Below are 18,002 nucleotides of genomic sequence, written 5' to 3'. Positions count from 1 at the left end.
AGCAACTGTATTTTGAAATAATTTCAAAATTAGAGAAAAATTATAAGAATAGTGTAAAGAATTTTTTACATTCTTCTTCCGTATTCATTTGGGCTTCCCTGGTGGTTCAGACAGTAAAGAATCTGTCTGCAGTATATAGAGACTTGGTTTTGATCCTGGGGTTGGGAAGATTCCCTGGAGAAGGAAACAACTACCAACTCTAGTATTCTGGCCTGGAGAATTCCATGGACAGAGGAGCCATATTCATTAATTTTGTTACATTTATGGTTCTCTGGATATTTTTTCGCTGAAAATTTTGAAAATGTTATAGATATCATACCCCTTTACTCCTAAATACATCAGCATATGTTTCCTAGAGCAAGGATATTCTTTTATAATCACAGTATAATGATCAAATTTAGCAAATTTAACATTAATACAGTACTCTTGTCTGTATTCTGCATTAAAGTTTTGCCAGTTTTCCCAGTAATGCCTTTTATAACACTTTCCTCCTCCCTCTGTCTAGGGTTCAGTCAGTATTGTGCAGTCCATTTAATTGTCACACTTCTACACCATGCTCAGCCTTTGTCTTTAGGCTTAGCACCTAAGACTATCCATGAAAAAAGGCTTAGCATCCATGAAAAAAGGCTTAGCACCAAAGAATTTTCAAGGAATGTTAAAATTAGAGTTTGTTATAAATCATTTGACTTTCTTTATAGTTCTCTTTTGGGGCTTGCTGCTGTATTTTGTTACCGCTTTGGCTTCTTGCATCTAGCTCAGTTGCCAAGAAGAAACGATTAAACTGATTCTAGTTTTCATTTTAAAATTGGATTGAGCTTGTTAAGGGGATTAGAAAGGACAACCCCGCCCCCCACCTCAAGATACCACTAGGATCAGTCTGTTCATATGTAGTAGAACTAGAGCCAGAATGGGAACCTTTTACTTCTTGACTTGCTATCTTGAATGCTTATTGTAAAGTAAGTAATGAGTAAAAATCAGTATAGAGTTCATAAGCTTCAGCCTTGGAGCTTACTAGACCTCTTTGAATCCCAGTGCATTACTAGCTGGGTAGTCTTGACCAGGTTCCTTAACCTTAGAGGAGAATTCAGGTAAAATGGGGATAATAACACCTACAGTGCATGTGTTTTGGGGAACATTAGAGATAATGCATAATAGTGTCTGTCTGGCACTTAGTTGGTGCTCAAGAAATGATTTTTATGTTTTTATTATACTATAGAAAGACAGCTCTAGGAGGTATCTTAAAAGTCACCCAGATAATGAAACCTGTTGAGAAAAGTTAAGTAATTGTGACTGCTTTATGAGAATGAAAGTGCCTTGAGAGTAGGGAATCTTTTACCGTATGTTCTTTAGAGTGTGTAGAGCACAGAGATGGACTTGGTAAATAGTGATTGTTTAAATACATTTCAGACATCCAAATTCTAGACATACTTCAATGTCAGGTAAATTAACATTTTTATCTGGTTTAAGAGATTTATTGTTGATAAACCTTTGGAAGTCACATAGCTCTTAAAATATGCATTCAGGAAAAATGGTATTTCAGACTTGTCAGACTATCCATAGAAATGAAGCAGAAGTTTTAGGAATATATATTTGTGATTTCTAAATATTTATATTTAATACTAAGAGGATTTTCAACAAGCATAATTAGAATGTTTTTCTGTAGCTTTAGCGTATGTCAGATTTCAAATGTCACTTCATAGGAAATTGCTTGTTTCTGCCATAACAGTTTTCTTCAGTCCTCATCTCTTTGCACACCAAAAATACTGCAACTGCTGGACTTTTAGTTTCTTTTAGGGGACACTTGTAACTCTTAAATGGATATTTCATGAGTTTTTTTTTTTTTTTGGGGGGGGGGTCTTTCAAAGAACAGAAAGCATTTATTTTACTTAATCTGTTTTTTAAGTTCATTCTATCTTACAGTTACCATATGGGTCCATTGGATCATTTTATAAATCTAATACGCATTTGGAGATATTACTGATCTTATTTTGTCTATATCTTGAAACATTTTGCTATTTCATCCAAGGAATTCATTATTCATTAGTTATTCTCAACTATGGGGGGAAAAGGCTGAAATGATAAGAAAAAGGAGGAATGATGGAATTACTTGAAGCTGAGTTTGGCAGACATTTTTGTAAAGCTTAAGATAGTATATATTCTAGGCTTTGTGCACTACAAATGGTCACTGTGACATATTCTTTAAACAGCCCTTTAAACATGTAAACACTCCTTGGGTCAGGAGCTCACAGTAGCTGATGGGCTGGGTTTGCATGTGGGCCTTAGTGTGCTAGTGCAGTGCCCCTCAGTCAGTCTCCATACCGTATTGCCCAGAGAATTACATCATCTTTCATGAAGTATAAAGGGAGACTGGAGACACCGTCTTCATTGTCTGCTTTTTGCTTTTATTGGACAGAATTAGGAATTAATAATTTTTTATGTTTTTAATGGCAAAGAGAAAATTGAAAAGGAACAAATTTTACATTTATTGCATGAATCGGACAATAAATACAAAGAGGCAAATAGCAGCATTCTAGACTCTTATGATGGTGGTGTGGTTGATCATATAAGTAAAATCTCAGGACTGAATCTTAAATAAAAGAATGATGATCTCAGTGAATTTTCTTAACTAAAAAATTGATGATTGAACAGTATATTTCCAAGGACCAAAAGAAAATATGATATTCTTACTCATTCAGTCATTCAGCAAGGAGGAATTAATCAGGTAGTATTTTGTGACAAAATCTTGGATGTGTGGTTTGAAGGATAGGTGCTGGTATTCTTTCATCTCTTACATTTGTGCTCCAAATTTGACTGAATACAGTTTGTAAGTGGACATTGCACCTGCTTTGGTTATGTTAATCACTTTGATGTTTGAGTTCCACACAAGTTAAATGAGAAAATCCTTCTTGACTTCATTTTTGCATGTGGTTCTCTACTGAGACATATGAAGATGTTCTGTTCTTAAACAAATTGTGCCAAGCGATGAAAAGTGGATACTGTATAATAATGTGGAACAGAAGAGATTGTGGGGCAAGTGAAATGAACCACCACCAAGCACATCAAAGGCCTACCTCCATCCAAAGGAGGTGATGTATATATAGTGGGATTGGAAGGGAGTCCTCTATTACGAGCTTCTTCAGGAAAACCAAACGATTAATTCCAATGAGTACTGCTCCCAGTTAGAACAACTGAAAACAACACTGGATGGAAAATGTATGGAATCTGTCAACAGAGGATGCATAATCTTCCATCAGGATAATAAGACCTCGTATTTTTTTGTTGACCAGGCAAAAACTGTTACAGCTTGGCTGGGAAGTTCTGGTTTATCCACCGTGTTCACAGACATTGCTCCTTCAGATTTCCATTTATTTCTGTCTTTACAAAATTCTCTTAATGGAAAAAATTTCAATCCCCCCCCCCCCCGAAAGACTGTAAAAGGCATCTGGAATAGTTCCTTGCTCAAAAAGATAAAAAATTTCAGGAAGATGGAATTATGAAGTTGCCTGAAAAATGGTGGAAGGTACTGGGACAAAACAGTGAATACATGGTTCAATAAAGCTCTTGGTGAAAATGAAAAATATATCTTCTATGTTTACTTAAAAACCTAAAGGTATTTTTTTGCCAATGCAATGCAAAGATGATGAGAAGATAATAAATGTAGAAATGAAAAGTTAATTGGATTATTCTAAATGTTCATAAATCTAAAAATGACAGTGATTTGAAAATTAAAAATCAGAGAAGGTGGCTGTTCTTCAACAAATTATGAGCCATTAAAAATTTCAAGTATTGCACTTTGACAGTACAACTACTAGAAGTAATGATAAGCTTGAACCTAACAGAGGTGTGTTTAAAGTCAGGAGTCAGGTTTATAAATGGACATATTCCACATTTATTAGTGACACTTGATGAACAGTTGTATTCAAAGAATGTGGCTCATTTTGTTTTATTGTAACTTAAATACCAGGCACATGTGGGAAATCTGGAGTGTGTATTTGAGTTTGCTGTGCTTTGTTACTCATTGAAAATTCCAATAAAGTTGTTTTTTACTCTCTATTCTTCCAAACATTTTTTGTGAAATGACTTAAAATGTATATATTTTTAAAAAGAGTCAATTAGATCCAGATGGTAAATGATGATGACTGCTTTTCCTTGTATACTAACAGTAAAACACTGGTTTCCTATATGATTTCTCCTCTTGAGTTATGCCTTGTTAGGTTAGTGAGGAGAATACTTTGAGAAACAGCCTTAAAAGATTTGTTGCTGCTTTTACTGTTGGAATGTTACTGAGGACTTTATGCAATGTATTTTTTTTTTGAAGACCAGATGTTTTACTTTCCCTGCTGTTTTTGCTTTTTAACTTTTTATTATAAGACTCAGTGTCACTGATCATGTTTTTCTTTTGACTTTGGCTATCATGAATTCATACACAGAATTAAGCGCTCACTATTAGTTTGTATTTTATGTTCCAATGTTCTTCCCAGTATTTTATTTTATGGTTTGCAAACAAGAACTTTTGTACTTGGAGGGTATCAACTACTGTGTCAAACCCATTTTGAGAATAAAATCGACTAAAGGAATGGCTTAATTGCACAGTAGATTTCTTTGAAAATATTGATTAAAGATTATTGAAGACTTGGAGTTTTATTTTCCCCCCCTTACATTGTCTTGGTTCCAGAGAGCTTTAAAATGAAAAAGTCAGAATATTTCCTTGGCCCCAGTTTTTACAGTGGATCGTAGACAGCTTTACTTAGGACCCCACTCATTTGTCAAGAGCTTGTATATGGTAAGAGATGGAGATTAGAGGTGACAAGGCTTTCTGCTTGGGCACATCACTCCCTGGGTGATTATAACTATGGCAAGTGTATTGAGTCATTTTCCTGAGCCTGATACACAGACAAATAGCAGTGCATTTTCTGGACTTAGCATGATTCTCATCTTAAAACAGTTAAAATGATGGAGAAGGGGATTCCAAAATTATCCCTCCATAAAAGCAACAACACCAATAACAACAAAAAACTGGAAGAAACTCTTAGAATCAACTTTTTCAGGCCCCTGGAAACTGAAACTAACCAAAGGCTTGTCACAACCAGAGGGACGTTTATTAAGAAAAAACACCAAATCTCTGTGAGAACAATAAGCTTTGTGGTGTTTTAATCCACCCTGATCTCAATGCTTTTTCCTCTGCTCAGTGGTAGCCTTGAAAGTAACAGACCATGTTCTTGGTACTGATACCAGAAGGAGCAGAATGGATGTCATTCACAATTAATTGTAATTAACTTATTTAGTTATGTGATTCTTTGAAAGGCAGAATCAAAAGGTTTGCCTTTATGTTGTTAAACTTGGAACTCTTCCACTGCTAGAATGATTTCTTGTAAGGGTTTGTCAAAAATGTTTACAGGTAAATGTAATATTTGCATATATATTACAAATATTTACAGGTCATTGATGCCTGAGGGAGTGTCAACAGTTGGGGCAAACATCAGACTAACCAAGAAGTTTGGAAGGGAAGGCTGTGAATAAGATACTTAGGAAACAAGGGCTTTGAAATTCTCTGACCTGGGAATTCCTAGGAATCTAAATGACCACATGGGTGTCCAGGGCTATGCACATGCTTGGGAAAGATCTAAGAAGGTCCTAAGGTCTCACTGCTGGCTGACCTTGAAGGCATGAGTTTAGAAGCCATGTCTCAACACGTGGAGCCCACCTGCAAAACATTGGGAGAATTTGGTTCCAGGCTTCTAAGGCAATCTCTTCCCATTCACTAGCTGATCATTAAGCTAATAAGGGACTTTAGTAGTCACAATGATAAAAAAGACTTTATAGTATTAGTTCAGAAAAATCATTAAACAAGGAAACAGCTACAACAAAATGGCAATAAACCTTAAGAAGGAGTGAAACATCTAATTGCTAGAGTTGTCGATTATTCAATGTCTGGTTTTCAACAAAAAGCTATGAAGCATACAAGAAGCTAGCCCCTTTCACAGAAGAAATGACTAGAAACTACCTAGGAAATAGAGACATTGGACGTAATAGTCAAAGACTTTAAGGAAACTTCTCAGACATGCTCAGAGAGCTAAAGGAAATCAGGAGAATGATATATCATCAAACAAGAAGTAAAAATTGAAAAAAATTTTAAAGGAAGTAAACTATGGAGTGTAAAAGTACAGTAATGGAAATGAAAAATTGACTAGAGGGTTTTAGTAGCAGATTTGAGTAGGCCCCCCAAAATCAGTGAATTTGAAAATAGGTAAAATATCAGTTTTGAAGAGCTGAAAGAAGAATGAAAAATGAACAGAGCTTTAGAGACCTGTGAGACACCGTCAAGCATGTCAGTGTTGGGAGTCCCTGAGGAGGAGGAGAGAAGGGGTGGAAAGAATATTTGAAGAAATATTGCCCTAAAACAGATTTGAGGAAAGCTTTAATCTACACTTAAGTAGCTCAACAAACTCAAGTAGGCTTAGCTTTAGGACATGTTAAACTGACTAGAGAAGCAACTCATCATATACGGAGGTCCTTATTAAGTTACAGCTGATTTCTCATCAGAAACATTGAGTCCAGAGGAGTAGGCTGACATATTACAAGTACTGAAAAAAGGTCAATTGAGAATTCTGTAGCCATCAGAAATGAAGGCGAAATAAAGATATTCCCAGATAAACAAATTGAGAGAATCATGACTAGAGGACTAACCCTACAGGAAATGCTAAAGGGGGTCCTTCAAGCTGAAATGAGACCTGAGACATAAATCAGATACATATTAAGTAAAAACACAGGTAAAGGTAACTAACTAAACAGATAATTATAGAAGTCAGTATTAATACATACTTTGTAACTCTGCTCTTCCTGTTTGATATAAAAGACAGTGACATAAATCATTGTCTGCTTATTGATATAGTGGGCTTCTCTGGTAACTCTGGTAAAGAACCTACCTGCCAGTGCAGAGAATGCGGATTCAATGCATGGGTTGGGAAGATCCCCTGGAGAAGGAAATGACGACCCACTCCAGTATTCTTGCCTGGGAAATCTCATGGATGGAGGAGCCTGATGGGCTGTAGTCCATGGGGTCACAAAAGAGTTGGACATGACTTAACTAACACCACCACAACATAGTCATACTATGTATGAAGATGTAATTAGTGACAATAAACAACATAAGGAAGAGAAGCAGTTACATAGGAGTGAAGTTTTTGTATACTGAATTTTGTATACTGAAATTAAACTATTTTGTATACTGAAATTTAAATTTTGTATACTGAAACTGATATTAATCCAAATTAGAGTTGTTATAAATTAAGATGTTAATTGTAATTGTAGTGCAATCATTTAAAGAATATAATAAAAATTATGATAAGTTAAAATGGTATACTGGCAAGTATCTATTTAACACAAAATTCAACTCTCCAACTAAAAGGCATAGATTTACAGAATGGATTAAAAGACATGATTCAGCTGTTGATTCAGAGAGAGAAATGGGTTGGAAGTAAAGGATGAAAAAATATATATGCAAACCGAAATCAAAAAGGGTCAGTCTTTCAAAAAGATGAAACAGTTGCAAACTTGTGTGCACCTAAAAGAGCCTCAGAATATATAAATCAGATATTGACAGAGTGGAAAAGAGAAATAATCAGTTCAGCAGTAATTGAGAACGTCAGTACCTTACTTTAAATATGGACAGAACAGCTAGACAGATCATCAAAGAAATTGAAGACTTGAACAACACTATAAACTTGATTAGATGTAGCAGAACATTCTGTTCAATAGCAGCAGAACAGTCATGCTCAAGTGCCCATGGAACATTTCCTTGACACATTAGGCCACAAAACAAATCTTAGTATATTTTAAAAGATTGCGGAGTATGTTTTCAGACTACATCGATGGAAATAACAGAAGTAAACCTGGAAATTGTACAAATATGAGGAAATTAAGAAAAATAAAATACTGAAAATATCTTCAACCAGTCGCATTTAGTGAAGTGTGTGTATGTATTTTTAAAGCACAGAAACATACGGTTGCAAGTTTTTATATTCGCATACCTGAAAATTTAAGAAGAGATTTGATACTTTGAGTGAGTGTTCTGGTTATTAGGAATGCGTGTTGTCCCAGATTTTCATTCTGTAGTATTAGTTTAGACATTTTATAGTCCTGTTAAAAGAGCAGATAAACCACTAATCTATTCATTGTATTTTTTTCTTCTCTCATGATTGTTTTATATGGACTAATAAAACTGACCTATATTTTTTCATGTTTAAGTTAGCTGACACTTAGAGGATCAGGTATATCAAATACACTCTGTTTTATGTATTTATGATATATTATATATATATACACACTTATAAATGATAATATTGTAAAGTGGAAAATTATTATTTTCTGAATAAGTTGCAAATTTTTTTATTGCCTATTTGATAATAGATCCTCAGGTGTTGAGTGGGGGAGAGTCATGACATGTAGTAAAATATGCCATGTCGTTGTTGATAATGGCAATTGAGAGCTCTTTGTATAATAATCAGAAAATATTAAAACTAATTCTAAAAATCTTTTAAGATATCCTTTCATCACAGCATTGAGAATTTTTTATCTAATTCTCATTTATTTTTGTCTTACTCTCAATTTCCATTTCTAGCTGTAATAATTTTATAAGTTTTTAGAAAAATAAAAGCTATTTTTCTGGTGGGGAAAATCTCAGTTTTCTTAATATGGTAAGAACTAGGCATCCTTTTGGGCTTCCCTGGTGGCTCGAATGGTAAAGAATTTGCCTGCAGTGTAGGAGACCCAGGTTCTGTTCTTAGGTGGAGAAGATCTCTTGAAGGAGGGCATGGCAACCCATTCCAGTATTCTTGCCTGGAGGATACCATGGACAGAGGAGCCTGGTGTTGGTCTACGATCCATGGGGTTACAAAGAGTCAGATACAACTGAACAACTAACACACACACACTCACAAACACACACACAGGCATCCTTTTACATTTATCTGAGAAAAGACAAACTTTCAGGTGACAGAACTTCTTAGTGCATATAAATCAGCGGTTCTTTACATCTTTAGGAAGGAATTTATATATGTACAAGTTAAGTTTGAAACATGTGGCACATGTTAATTTCTTTCAGGAGAAGGAAGCCAACACCCGTTTGGAACCATGAATATTGTCCGAACTCCATCTGTTGCTCAGATTGGGATTTCAGTGGAATTGTTGGACAGTCTGGCTCAGCAGACTCCTGTGGGTAATGCTGCTGTGTCCTCAGTTGACTCATTCACTCAGGTAATGGAATGCACCTTTCATTTTCTAAAATAGTTTACAAAATCACATTCTGTACTTCATAAAACAGCCTGTGGTAGAATTCATGTAAAAATGAAGGTAAACACATATGACATAAATTACTGGCTTCCATGAATATTTTCAGTTTGTCTCCTTTCTATATAGGTATTTTAAAATTCATAAATGCTTTGATGATACTTACTTTTTACAGTGATAAAATAGCTCAAAGTGATTTTTTTTAATGAGTTTAAATATTAACTTTTCCCCCCGTTTCCTCTCACAATTAATATGCTAGGCTGTGGGTATACAGTTTTGAACCTGATAATAAGCAAGATTCTGGTCCTCATGTTGCTTAAAATCACATAATTTCATAAGGGTTGACTTTTAATCTATAAGGCAAAGGCCTTAAAGGGAGAATGATTGAGGCAGAGTTACAGCTAATACGAAGGCCCAGTGGTAGAAGTCTGTTATGTTTGAAAAATAAAGTGAAACTTTGTGGCTGGAGTAGAGTGAGCAAGGGAGAGAGATGGGAGATGAAGTTGGAGATGATGGGGAAACCGCTCCCCCATAATGAGATTCCATATATGAAATCTCATTGGCTTTTGTAGGGACTTTGGCTTAAGTTCTTTTTGGAGGACAAAACATAAAGTTTTGAGCAGGGGAGTAATATGATCTAACTTAACATTTTTAAAGGATCACTTTTGCATCTTTGGAGAGAAACTGTAATGAGGCAAAGATGGAAGGAGAAAGAGCGGTTAAGAGTCTCTTGTGAAAATCTCAGAGTTTAATGGGGGAATACAAATGGAGGTGGTGAAAAGTAGTTGATATCTCTTATTGAGATAATTTGAATATGGAGCCAATGCTGTCTCACAGTGTAAATCACATGTAAAGTCTGAGATAGAGACATCAACTATGGCTCTAAGGATGCTGGTTCCAGGAGCTGGAACACAGGAGTGTTGTGCAAAGAACAAGTATGGGCTGGGAGTGGAATCAAGAGTTGAGTTTTGGTTGTACTGTGTTTGGGATGCCTATTAGATAGATAGCTGGAGGTGGCAGGTTCATGAGATAAAAATTTGGGTGCCCTCAGTGTAGAGGTGGTATTTAAAGTTGTAGAGGAAATGTGATCACTGAGAAATAACTATAAACAGAAAAATTGGCCAGTGACAGAGCTTGAGGCCATTTCAAAGTTGAAATGCTTAAGAGATCAGGAGGAATAAAAGGAAAGGAACACCCAAAGTAGGAAGAAATCCCCCAAAATGGTATTTTGGAAGAGAAGTACTTTTTTTTTTACCTCTTTAAATTATTAAGATATGATAGCACATTTACAGAAGACTTGGAAAATACAAATAACAAAGTTACATATATTTCTACTATATATTACAGTTATTTTTTTTAAGTAGATAAAAGATTTTTAGTTGGGGTTTCAATATCAAACTCAAAACTTAGTAGAATGAATATACAGAGAAGTAGAAGGATACAGTAGACCTGAAAAACATGATGAACCAATTCAACATAAGATATATACAATTTTCAAGACTGGTTTTTAAGAAGGAAGAAGTGATCAGTGGTATTGACTACTTACGGATGAAGTAAATGAAGGCTAAGAATTAACTATTGGACTTGGCAAGGTAGAAGTCATTAAAGACTTTGACAAGAATTCACAGAGGTGGAAAAGGAGTTTGGAGTGAGGTTGAGTGACTTGGAGAAGAGGAAATGGAGATAGTGACCGTAGATGACTCTTGGTGAGTGTTGTTACAGAGGACAGCAGATGGGTGGTCTGGTTGCTTGAGGGCTGTGGGGACAAGGAAATTTTTTTTTTTTTCTGTTTTTAATAGGAGATACTATATCATGTTTGACAGCAGTAAAGCGTTTGTGAGAGAAAAATTGATGATGCAGGAGAGTGGGGAGACTTGTGAAAGTGGTATCCCTGAGTAGGAAGTAGACTGTATTAGGAAGTAATAGAAAGGATAACGGGCAATGTTTACAGTATGAAAAGAGAGCTGCAGCAGGTTAGTAATCGAGCTGAAGAGAACTTGTGCAGGTTCTCTCTCGACTCCTTCTCTAGTGAAATAGGAAGCAAGATCATCAGCTAAGATTGAGGGGAAAGGAAATACTGGAAATGTAAACCAGAGGCTTCCCTGATGGCTCAGATGGTGAAAAATCCACCTGCAATGTCAGAGAGCTGGCTTCAATCCCTGGGTTGGGAAGATCTCCTGGAGGAGGGCATGGAAACCCACTCCACTACAGTCTAAACCAAAAGGATTGTTAAATAAGTCCTCTAGGAGAGGAGGAGCATGAATGGACTAGGGAAACCTCTGGGCTTGCTGGACAGCATACTTTTAAGAACTGTGGCTGTGAATTTAAGAGCCAGCTTGTCATGCACTCTCTGGACAATGGGCCAGATTAAGAATGACAGAGTCTGGGTTTTAAAATTTTTGTCAGTAATTTAAAAATAAACTGTGCTGAAAAAAGCAAGTTATGAAGCAATACTCAGCAGTTATTCCATATAAATTGTATGTGAAAAATGTCTGGAAAATATATGCCAAAGTGATGTTATCCCTGGAGAGGGGCAGGAAGACATTTTAACTCTATAATAAATTATTTGACCTTTTTATTAAACGTAGGTATTTTTATGAAATATTTTAATATAAATAAAACTACATCCCACAGATATTTATTGTGTACATTTTGTGTGCCAGGCATTTTTAAAGAACAAATAGATAAAAACAGGTATCAAAATAAAATAGTACCTGACCTTGTAGGGCTCACTTTATAGTGGGGCATATTTGAAGACTTCCATGTATCTTCCTCAGAGAAGGCAATGGCACCCCACTCCAGTACTCTTGCTTGGAAAATCCCATGGACGGAGGAGCCTATTAGGCTGCAATCCATGGGGTTGCTAAAAGTCGGACACGACTGAGCAACTTCCCTTTCACTTTTCACTTTCATGCATTGGAGAAGGAAATGGCAACCCACTCCAGTGTTCTTGCCTGGGGAATCCCAGGGACGGGGGAGCCTGGTGGGCTGCCGTCTATGGGGTCGCACAGAGTCAGACACTACTGAAGTGACTTAGCATAGCATTAGCATGTATCTTCCTGGGCTTCCCTAATGGCTCAAAAGGTAAAGAATCTGCCTGCAATGCAGCAGACCCAGGTTCTTTACCTGGGTTGGGAAGATCCCCTGGAGAAGGAAATGGCCACCCACTCCAGTATTCTTGCCTTGGAAATCCCATGGACAGAGGAGCTTGGCGGGCTACAGTCCATGGGATCGCAGTCCGCCTAAGGGCTCACATGGCTCACACATGCACACAGTCTTCCACTTAAATTTAACTGATACGTTTTGCTATATTTTATACTAGTTAAAAAATTATATAAAGTGTTACAATCCACTGCTCTCTGCTTCTCTTTTTCTCTGTCCAAGTAGCTACTCTAACTTTATGTATCCTATTTCAGTACTTAAAAAATTTTTTTTTTCACAAAATATGTATAGTACAATTGTATGTAATTTATGCCTTTAGTTGTTCTTACTTGATTTTAGTTTTTATCAGTAGCACATGATTGAAAAAGTCAGTTTTACATGCAAAACAGCTGTTCTCTATTGTACCTCTTAATATTCTGCTCTTACTCTGCTCCTCAGCAGCAGTCACTTTCAATGTCCCACTTTTTTCTCCCTCTTCTTGTATTTACGTCCATGTGTCAGAAGAAAGTTGTTGAGTCTTTATTGATTTATTTGTTATAGGTATTTTCCATTGCCTTATCGGTACATAACATGATTTAAGGGCTTCCCTGGTAGCTCAGATGGCAAAGAATCCTCCTGCAATGCAGGAGACCTGGGTTTGATCCCTGGATTGGGAAGATCCCCTGGAGAAGGGAATGGCAACCCATTCCAGTATTCCTGCCTGGAGAATCCCAGGGACAGAGGAGCCTGGTTGTCTACAGTCCGTGGGGTCGCAGAGTCGGACACAACTGAGTGACTGAGGATAAGCACAAGCCCAACATGGTTTAGCTCTCTTAATCTTCTGCTCCCCAGCATATACAGGTATCTTTTCTCCCCTCCTTTCCAATATAGATCTTCAGGATTCCAAATTTTCAGTATTATGACCTGGTAAATATTTTTCAGAGCTGAGCCATGTATTATGAGTTTATGGTTATATTTCTTGTTCTATAAAACTTTTTATTTTTCTTGGTTAATAAATTCCTCATTTTTTCGTTTGCATGGATTTCTGTGTTTCCATTAATAATTTATGCCCAAACTCTTCCAAGTATAAATTCCCTTATCTTTATATATATTTATAGCAATTTAAAATTTGTCTTGGAAACATTCCTCTTGGAACTCTTTATTTTAAAGCAAATACATCTTTAAAATTTTTTTGTATTTATTCATCTTGGACTGTGCTGGATCTTTGTTGCTGAGCAGGCTTTTCTGTAGTTGCAGCTCGTGGGCTTCTTACTGTGGCGGCCTCTCGTTGCGGAGCACAGGCTCTAGGGCTTGCAGGTTTCAGTAGTTGCAGACTGTGGGCTCAGTTGCCGCGTAGTTGCTCTGCGGCATGCGGCATCTTCCCGGATCAGGGATTGAACCCGTGTCTCCTGCACTGGCAGGTGGACTCTTTACTACTGAACCAGGGAAGCCCAGTCCCTATTTTTAAATTAATTAATTTGACTGTGTCTGGTCTTAGTTGTGGCCTGTGGGATCTTCCTTGCAACCTGTGGGATCTCCTGCTGAGACTTGCAGGCTCAGTAGTCGTGGTTCGTGGGCTTAATTGCTTGGCATTGGGATCTTAGTTTCCCGGCCAGGGATTGAACCTGTGTCTCTTGCATTGCAAGGTGGATTCCTCACCACTGGACCTCCAGGGAAGTCCCCACATACATTTTTTTTTTAATTGAGTAATAGCATCTTTGTGGTATGTCATGTGTCACACATACTTATGTTTGTTTCTGGGCTCTCCATTTTATTCCAGTTAATTTGCCTGTCCCTTTGCCGGTTATATCTGGTAGGCCAAGACCCTCCTCCTAATCATCAAAACAGGCCTGAGTATTTTTCATAATAATTTTAGCATCAGCTTGTCAAGTGCCATGAAATATCTTGTTGGAATGTAGTTGAAAATGACGTTGGATTTATAGGTTTAATGTGCCTTTATTACATTATGTCTTCCCATTCATGAACACATGATGTCTTTCCACTCAGTGTGGTAAAAAAAAGTCCTTTCATTGGTTTTCTTTCTTGTCTGTAAATACACTCTTAAAATATTTCCCACAAATATCTTACTGTCAGCTTGTCTTAGCATTTCCTGTAGGTTTCTTACAGACTTTCTGTCATGAGTTGGCTCTTCTTAAAGTTACATTTAAAAATTTTTGTTGCTTGTGTGGAGGGTTGCTGTTGGTTTTATTTCTCTTGATACTGGAACTTTTAGTCCATGCTCTTACTGAAGTCTCATATTAGTTCAAGTACCTTAACAGAGTCTCTTGGGTTAAATTATCTCTATATTATTAAATAAAAAACCGTGTTAACATGTTTCTTCTCATGTAGAAAAGAGACAGCAAGAATCTTCATGGCTAGTTTTGTGTTTCTGAGAAAGTGATGGTCGGAAGATTATTTTTGAGTGAATAAAAGGTATTATTATTGTTAGTAGTTCATTAATTTTGGGTTTAGTGCTTAAACCCATTTGATGCTCAAGAAATGTAAATCCATGTGCTTCTGGCTTCTACCAAGGAGACCTGGAGGGTGGTAATGGATTTGCCCATTTGAGGGTCAGTGAGAGCAAACAGGCCAGGAGATAGAAGTGGAATAGTATCGTCTTTGTAATTGATGGCAAGTAACCAGTTGCTCCTTTTTTATACTTTTAAAAAATTTTTCTGGGAAGAAAAAGACTTTTTAAATATGGTTACTATTTTGGATGAGGAAATGGGTTGATTTGACCAGGGTGGTATTTGAGGAGAAGGGAATCTCCAGAGGTGGAGATAAAAGAAGATATTTTGAAGGAAAAAATTTTCTTTTTTTTTTTTAAATAAAATGAATTTGGTAGAAACTTAAAAATAGTTGAAAGTCATAGAAATTCTTTGAGATATAAAGATAGTACTAAAGGCAGATGGTTACGCTTTTGTGCCCTAATGTCATTTTATGACTTCCCTTAGTGGTCAGCATTAGACTTAGAACTCTTAGTTCTTAAACCAAGTGACTGCAACAACATTTCAATTAGAGTTTAGTATTTTAAAATATTTTGGTATTTAATACAACCCATTAATCTATTTACTATTAATTTTTAGTTCACACAAAAGATGCTGGACAACTTCTACAATTTTGCTTCATCATTTGCTGTCTCTCAGGCCCAGATGACACCAAGTCCATCTGAAATGTTCATTCCAGCAAATGTGGTTCTGAAATGGTATGGGGCATTAAGTAGCTCTCATATTAAGGCTTTGAGTAACCATATATATATTTTGCTTGTGAATGTATTTCTTATTTGATGTTTAAATATTTTCTTTTATAGTGGATATCAGCCTACATTAATATTTGCATGCCATTAAATAGTATGTACTTAGAGTTCAGATTAGGAACAATTTCTGCCCCAAATAATATTCTGTTATATAGTAGCCATCTTGGGTTTTTATAGACAAGGAAATACAGTTGCTTATGTTTTAGGGACCACAATTAAGGTCTGTATCTTTTATATATATATATATATATATATATATATATATGCTTGAATTTTAAGTACCATATATGAGGCTTGAAATATCAATGAAAACTTTTTTTCCTAAATTTAGGAAGTCTTGATCTAAAATAAACATATATAAGACATCAGAGTGGTTTATACTGTACCCTGTACATGAATGATTAATAAATCTGTTTCTCCAGCTTTTCTCTGTTTCTCTTCTATAGATGTTTCTTTTCACTTTGAATATCCCGGTGTTAGGGAGGTACATAAGGAGACTGTTGAAAAGTGGTAGCATGGTGTAGCATGGACTGGTCTGGAATGTATTAGATTTGAGCTTTGTTATCATGTAGCTATGTGACCTTGAGCAAATCACTCATCTGTGAAATGAAGGTGGGGGAGTTAGATTTCATTTTTTCTTAGGTCACTTCTAGCTCTCAGATTTGCTGAAGATAATAAAATGTATTATGATGTGTGCTTTGTGATTACAGCCAGTTAAATCACTATGCTTGCTGTCTTCTTATACATTAATAATTAAGCTCCCAAATTAACTTTTTAACTTTCTAGGTTCTTAATCTTGGCTTTTTAGAAGTGACATGTAAAGTTATATGCTTTTTGATGAGTTATTTGTCAGGTTATGAAAGATTCTAATTAAATTTCTTATAAAGATGTTTTTTCTTTTGTAGGTATGAAAACTTTCAAAGACGACTAGCACAGAACCCTCTCTTTTGGAAAACATAATTTGAATAAAATAATTTTTAATGGATTCTGAAATTTGTCATGTTTTGAAGATAATGACTGTGTGAAAGCATGAAGTCAAAAGGATCAATGAAGCCTAAGTTTAAAAACTGCTTAGTAACTATGAAGTTTAATTAAGATCTTTATAAAAAATTAAAAACATTAAAAAATGAAAACATGTTCATCATTAATGACTCTTTTCCCTTAAGCTTAAAATATTCAAGAGGTAAAACATTTTGTTTGGGCTATGATTCATGTTTTACTTAAAAAATAAAGCGTATTCACAATAGTGTACCAAATGCATTGCATTTATAATCTTTCATTTATATTTACAGTGGAATTTGCTAGAATAATGAAAATCAAACATATCAAAATTTGGAGATTTTTGGAAAAACATATCCATTATACATTTTTACATATGGAGAAATTATTTTCAGTTAGTATTTCTCAAAATTGTTTTTTCAGGGGAGTTCCCTGGCAGTTCAGTGGTTAGTACTAGGAGCCTTCACTTCTGTGGCCTGGAGTTCAATCCCTGGTCTGGGAACTAAGATCTTATAAGCCTCATGGTGCAGCCAAAAACAAAGTTTTCAGTTAACAAATTGGTTGTCACTTTTTATATCAGCAAATTCATACATTTTTAACAAAATTCCCATAATTATTGTTCAGGTTAGTATTGATAATGTTGTTAGGCACTTTTGTATAGAATATAGGATTTATTACTTTTATGAGACACAAAAGCCTTTGTGTCTCATTCAGAGGAAGACCTTTGACTTATACTGGTGATTCCCATTGACCAAATACCACCAGGATCTCACCTGTCTGGTGATCTTTTTAGAGATATAACAGTAAGTATTAACTAAATACAAACTATCCCTTGGCTTGCCAAGAGGACATAGACTATGTGATCGTCTATGACAGCCCTGGGTAGTGTATTTAAACTGGTTTGTTGGGCTTCCACAGCAGAGCATTAGGCAAAACTTGGATTACTTTTCTGATTGTATTGTTCTTGCTGTTGGAGTAGGTAGTCATACCCAGTTTGGGTGTAGTGTTGTTATTTGCTCAGTTGTGTCCAATTCTTTGCGACCCCATGGACAGTAGCCTTTGTTCATGGGATTCTCCAGGCAGGAATACCGGAGTGGGTTGCCATTTCCTTCTCCACGGGATCTTCCCAACCCAAGGATCAAACCCAGATCTCCCACATTGCAGGCAGATTCTTACACCATCTGAGTCATCAGGGAAGCCCCAAAAGAATACTGGTGTGGGTTGCCATTTCCTCTTCCAGGAGATCTTCCCAACCGAGGGATCAAACCTGTGTCTCGTGTCTCCTGCATTGGCAGGTAAATTGTTTACCTGTAAGAGG

At 36.1% G+C, this 18,002-nt stretch overlaps 1 protein-coding gene across 1 annotated transcript in view; it reads left to right on the top strand.

The window, feature by feature from the left end:
* The window catches only part of HIKESHI (heat shock protein nuclear import factor hikeshi), a 37,315-nt gene extending 20,501 nt beyond the window's left edge, over positions 1-16,814 (top strand). The window contains 3 exon segments of the mRNA NM_001034226.2: positions 9,104-9,255; positions 15,516-15,634; positions 16,591-16,814. Of these exon segments, the coding sequence (NP_001029398.1) occupies positions 9,104-9,255; positions 15,516-15,634; positions 16,591-16,645 (326 nt within the window). The 3' untranslated portion in view covers positions 16,646-16,814.
* Positions 16,815-18,002: the final 1,188 nt, after the last annotated feature.

Source organism: Bos taurus, chromosome 29, assembly GCF_002263795.3.
Source record: "Bos taurus isolate L1 Dominette 01449 registration number 42190680 breed Hereford chromosome 29, ARS-UCD2.0, whole genome shotgun sequence".
NCBI classification, from domain to species: Eukaryota; Metazoa; Chordata; class Mammalia; order Artiodactyla; family Bovidae; genus Bos; species Bos taurus.
The sequence above is the reverse complement of the archived record's forward strand: the minus strand, read 5'-3'. Positions and strand labels throughout refer to the sequence as shown.